Source organism: Sphaerodactylus townsendi, linkage group LG06 (genome assembly GCF_021028975.2).
Source record: "Sphaerodactylus townsendi isolate TG3544 linkage group LG06, MPM_Stown_v2.3, whole genome shotgun sequence".
In the NCBI taxonomy this organism is placed as follows: Eukaryota; Metazoa; Chordata; class Lepidosauria; order Squamata; family Sphaerodactylidae; genus Sphaerodactylus; species Sphaerodactylus townsendi.
The window spans coordinates 89,829,829-89,835,828 of NC_059430.1; the positions used below are offsets into that span (position 1 = coordinate 89,829,829).

At 45.4% G+C, this 6,000-nt stretch overlaps 1 protein-coding gene across 2 annotated transcripts in view; it reads right to left on the bottom strand.

Moving 5' to 3' along the window:
- HGF (hepatocyte growth factor) overlaps positions 1–4,184 on the bottom strand; it is a 72,875-nt gene extending 68,691 nt beyond the window's left edge. For both annotated transcript variants that reach the window (XM_048501210.1, XM_048501209.1), the window contains exon 1: positions 3,969–4,184. In XM_048501210.1, the coding sequence (XP_048357167.1) occupies positions 3,969–4,035 (67 nt within the window). In that variant the 5' untranslated portion in view covers positions 4,036–4,184. The remainder of the gene's footprint in view (positions 1–3,968) is intronic.
- Between the last annotated feature and the right edge of the window lie 1,816 nt (positions 4,185–6,000).

Sequence of the window (6,000 nt, forward strand, 5' to 3'; positions counted from 1 at the left end):
TTAATCAAATTTTATCAATATCGTAAGGCCAGCCTGATACTGTCCTTTCAAATTTAATTTGTAGACTGGCAAAAAAAATAAGTTACATCCTTTAATTTGGATCGTAGTTGGTGACCAGGTCTCATGGAATAAGATTATATTGAATTGTTTAAGATAGTTGGAAAAATCACAGATACTGGCCTTGTTTCTCCAGCCAGCCACATTCCAGGAAATATGTATTTATATGGGGCACTTTCTTGACCACCTTCCTGCCTTTAAAAATGATCAAGATGAGTACCAGTTAGTTAAATTCACACAAAACTCCTTATAGGGTATGGTAACAATATATAGTGCATGTACTATCCACCTAATTCAAAACAAATTCCTTTTGAAACAGAAATGTTTTTACTCCCACCGCCACCATAAGGTAGTCCCAACTCATCAGCCTATAAAAATCCCAAAGGACTACCACTCCAACATCTAGCTACCTTCTGCTGCTCTCCACTGAATATGTTGAAGGTTTAAGTTATAAATGGCAGGTAAGGGGGCCAAGTGTGGTGGGACACGCAGGACTTAAATTGGCTGAATAATCATTTTCTTTCCCCAGAGACCAGAAAAGAGCTAAGAAGGATCTGTAACAGAATTCTCAACAATCCCCGCCTCCTCCCCAAATTGGGGGAGGCTGGCCGCTGATGCCCCCCCCCCCCCGTTAACATCTGTGGATCCTGCCGTCCCTTCCCTCTTTTAGGGGATTGGTTAGTAGGTCGCCTCTTGTATTACTTATTGTATTGTATTTGTATTGTATTGTATTGTATTTGATATTAACACGCTGCTTTTAATGGGGTTTTAATGATTCAAAGACTATAGAGCCATTTACTATGATTTATTTAACGATTTGAGATTTATTGATTTTATTTGTGCTCTATTTGTATATTCATGTTCACCGCCCTGAGCTTTTCGGGGGAGGGCAGTATATAAATTTAATTAATTAAGTCAGAAGGTTCTCTGAAGGAAACTACGTTATAACATTGGTATAAAATCTATTTAAAGTCAGTAATATAGATCTGATCCATATTTTTGATCTTGAGACACAGAACTGTCACCAGCTTAAAGACAAGTCTTGCTGTGAGAACACCACCTGAATTGTCTCCTTTACAGTGAAAGTTCTTCTGGTACAGATGGAATGATGCTTTTGACAAAAGGTTGTGGATGTAGGACCAATGCCCTGCTCAGCTATTGGGTGGATTTTGCCTCTGCATGTTTTCTCCCAAGTGAAACTATCTTGTAGGGTTTTTGTGAAAATGAAAGTGTGACATCAACCACCCTAAAGGGAGGAGACTATTGAGATTATTTAATAGGTTAAAATACATGATTAAAAATATGGAAGTATTTACAATTAGGCAATTACAAAAAATCTCCTGAAGAGCAATTGTAAATGATCAGCCAGTGTCTCATTAGATAAAGATAGTAGATTTTATATGCACAATCACTTCCATTTTGCTTATCATTTATAATGGTATAAATGGAGGGGGATTCAGCTAAGTTACTCCTCCCCCCACCCCCCAAACAAGTCAATAAACATTCCCATTCCAGGTCTCCCCATTCCCTCCTGAGGCCTCAAGATGACAAAACGATGCAACCATGCTTTGAAATAAAAGCATGAGTGTACATTTTATATGCACAGTGGAGCTCTCATTCTTGGCTGGAGTATGTAGAATTCAACTTGGCAATTGTTATCCCAATTAAAACTGGGCCAGTCAGACACTATTAAATTCAGACTTGGATAGTCCAGGATAGCTTGATCGCCTTTGATCTTGACTGCTAAGCAGGGTCAGCTCTGAGACCACCAAGGAATACCGGGGTCGCTATGCAGAGGCAGACAATAGGAAACCACCTGTAAACGTCTTTTGCCTTGAAAATGCTAAGGGTTCTCCATAAGTCGGCTGTGACTTGATGGCAAAAAAGTCGATCATAAACAGAATAACCACATTATGTCTGTTGGCCAATACATGTCTAGATTGTATAACACTGATCAACTAGTGTAGTTCCCACTGGTAATTTTTAGAGCTGATGTTACGAACATGCCTTTGAGCAGTTATCAAAACAGAACTCCACCAAAAATGGCTCCACCTCCTATGGGAGCCATTTTTGGGTGGCGCTCACACCTTCTCTCAAAATGCCAAATGTTCATGAAAACTCAGAAGAGCTGAGGATCCCTGCTGTAGACAGTCATCTGTGGATTTATTTATTTATTATATGGCTTGTGCTTGTCAAATGCAGATGTTTAAAAAGCATTTATACAACAAATCTTAAAACCAAGTTCTAAAAACCACTACACAGTAAATAAAATAAAATATAATGACACTACACAAACAGCATTGCTGGGCCATGATCTATAAAACAGGGCAGGAAAAGATAAGTTTTACAGTCTCACAGCTAGATTAACTACTATTCACTTAATCAGTTTTGTTGGTACATTTAAAAATTCCCAGACTTCACCTTTACAGTAATGAAGAGAACATTCTTTTGTGGTGTGAATCATAAAATGTGAATATGATGTGAATGCAATCGCATTCTGGGGATTGGAGCACGAGCCATTTATGCAGAAAGTGTGTGCATTAGTGCAAGAATATTAAGGAAAGACACTTAGTATCAGAGCTACACACCTGTACAAATAATCTCTTCTGGGGTGTGGGGGACAACTAGCACTAATTTCATCACATCCTCAACTCAAGCCTATTTACAAGCAAAATGCATTCCTCTCTTTTTGCATTTGTTTCCCCAAACTATACATATTTTTTTAGCTGAGGATGTTTTAATTATTATTGTAAGCTGCCTTGAACCAAGATGAAAGGTGAGATATACATTTTTTGACAAACAAAAGCCTATAGGTTCATAAGTTGATCTATCTATGTAGAATCCATCTATCCTGCCGTACAGCCCTGCTAGGTGATGGTGGGCCTTCACTAATTCCAGAGAAGAGGCAGAGGAAAAAGAAGAGGAAACTTTTTCGAGACCATCTGCCCAGAAAAACAAAAACAAAAACAGAACTGCTAGCAGAGTACGCCCTCATTCCCACTAAAGAATCTTCGAAAATAAAACATCAGCTCAGCAGTTGCCAATTGTTGATTGCTTATTGTTTGTTCTTCCTGCTTGTGGCAACCCCCAGAATATGATTGGCAGTTAATTAACTGGTTCCTGAAATAGACAGTGGGTAGCACTGGGCACCCACAAGGACATGCCCCGTGTCTCAGCATCCGTTCCTGGAAGATCAGTCTTGTGAGCCTGTGGGTGCCAATCCTGCGGTCCCCGTACACCACTGAGCCTGTCAGAAGTTGTCAGGCAGGAAGAGGACAGATGTTTCCTCTTGTCCTGTTCACAGAGGACACCCTGAAGAAACAAGCAACGAAGGGCCGCCCCTTCCAAAAGGCTAATCTACCCAGCCCCTCTAGACTTGCTACATAAGTCTCCACTCTTTTTTTTCTTTTTAAGATGTATAAAAATGCATGATTAAGTTCTATTTACATGGGCAAACTAATGCAAGGGAAGCCGAAGCTTAAGCAATTAATTCTGCCAGTTCAGTGGGACAAAACACACTCTGCCCTACCCCCCCACACGCCTGCCTCCAGCTCCTCACTTGCCTTTAGGAGAGGAATAAGGAGTTTTTCTTTCCTTTCCTGCCCCTGCAAGAAGCTGAGGCTCCCAACCTGAATCTCCTTGCAGTGTCCCCCAGCACCTTTCCAGCTTCCTCTCCAGTTGGCAGGGGGAGCTTTAAAGTGCTGGTAAAGCACGTTTAACCCTTTGGTCGCCGGCCGGTCACCAAGTTACTCATCCAGTCCCTCCACAACCGACCCACTCACCTCTGGGGAAATCGGAACAGGTTGGAGAGGAGCTGGGGGGGCGGTCGGGCGTCCGGCTGCCCTGGAGGCTTGCGGCGCCAGGGCAACCGCCAGCTGGCATCTTTGCCCCAAAGTCCGAGCGCAACTCACCTGCCAAAGAGGCGGCCAGGATGCCATGCAGGAGGAGCCCCAGGGGCAAAAGTGCCTTGGTCCACATGGGGTGGCAAGTTTCGGGCCGCGTCGCCAAAGGTCGCCTCGGGATGGGAAGAGGAGATGCCCAGCGAGGGAGGTCAAGCGAGGGAGGCGAGCTGCTGCGGAGCGCGGCTGGCGGCGTGATCCACTGGCAAGCGCCGGGTCCCAACTCCCTCTGACGGTAAGAAAGGGCTTTAACAACATCGCCCCCCCCCCGCCCCCCGCCTCCGGCTCTGCCTCCTCCCCCGCCTTTCGCCTGAGCCAACCCAGGCAGGGAAGGGGAGACGAAGGGCGCTGCGACCACCGCACACATCCCGGCGCAGAGCAGGGCGCAGCATCCCGCAGGCGCTTGGCCTGGAGCGGCGCCCCAAGAGCCCGAGGAAGTGGGGGGGTGGGGGGTGGTCTTCACTTTAGGCGGAGCAGATGGGGGAAGGCGGCCTTCTGCGCTCCTCTCTTCTGCATCCTTGCATGTAGAAAGCCAGCGCGTCAGGGAGCAAGCAAAGCTCCCCCCACATGCGACGCTCCTGGGGGCAAGAGGCAAAGCTGGTACAGGAGGAGAGTTGCCTCTGGGCCTCTTTGTCCTGGCAGCCACACTCTTTGCATGAAGAAGGTCACCGTGCCCCCCCCCCCCCCCATGTGCGAATTTTCACTATCTTAGAAGCCTTTGCAGAGAGCTCTGGCACATGCAAAATGTGACCGGCAGCCACCTGAAATGCCAAAATACTTAGATTTGCTTCTGTTGAAGGCACAGCCTGCGCTACGGGCCTCTCCTTCGGGCAGTTGAGCTCCTGGGCTTTTTGAAGAGGAGTCGAGCGAGCAGGAACTGTATGTGGGCAGCACTCCCAGCTAGAAAAAAACTGCATCCCTGGAAACCACCAAGTGACTAGCCCTCATCTCCCTGCTCCCCACCCACCCCTGCCCCCATCCCCATCACAACTTTATCCTGGTGGTGATTTGTACCCGTTGGACCTTGGCAAGAAATGAAAAGCCACAGTCTCATCTGCTTCAACACGCAGAACTCTCCTTCTAAGTGGGGTTGCCAGCAAGGCTGGAGAAAAACTCCCTGTCCCTTTAACGGAGACTTAATATGTGGAAATGGGCAGCTAAACATAAAGCCCTGTTATCTTAAATAAATGAACTTTCAGTGCTTCTGTCACTTTACAACCAAATTCTATTTACTGAGAAATTAAACTCAAAGGGACTGATGCTCATGTGCATGAGAATGCAACCCTCAAGTACAGTCTAGGAATAAATATCTGCAAAACAACAGCCGCTCCTGTGTATTGAGCAGCCAGCACTATACATATCCCAGAACTCAACTCCCTTCTTTTCTTGCAATAAGGGATGCAATTAAATGAGACTCGAGCAATCTCAGATCATATTTCTGATTGGGGCACTCACCATAGCTGTCTTTCAAACAAACTTGGCTTCTGGCCTAGTTTGCTTCCCCAAGTGAAGTCTCTGGCCTGCAGTCAACCTGCAGATTCTAGAAGATTCCTTGCAGTTCCACCTCTCTGGCTACCACTGCCAGAGTCTCAGCATCCTCTGTTCAGAGCCTGTGATTCTGCCAGGCCATGAGCCAATAGATACAGCTTGCTTGCGGCAACATGGCCACCATGGCATCTCCCTCTATCCTTGCTTCTTGCTCTCCAATGCTCTGTGCAGTCTACTGATCTCTTTCATACCACCATCTTCCCCATACAAATGCATGGAGCCGACCCAGCATAAATACCCCACTCACACACGCACTCACGCACTCATACAGACCCAAGAGAAAAAAAGTTAAATTGAAATGTAGCATATCTTGTAGTACTAGAGTTGGCTAACCTTCACAATAACATTGATAGCAGTTTCAGATTACTCCCTAGTTCTGTCTTCCATCCTGTTCTCTAGCCAAGAAGCAACTGAACTGCAAGAGGATAGGAAGCCTTGAATTTTTCATGTTTGATTATTTGTTTAGATCATTTGAAAAAAAAGATTTTTTCCGAAA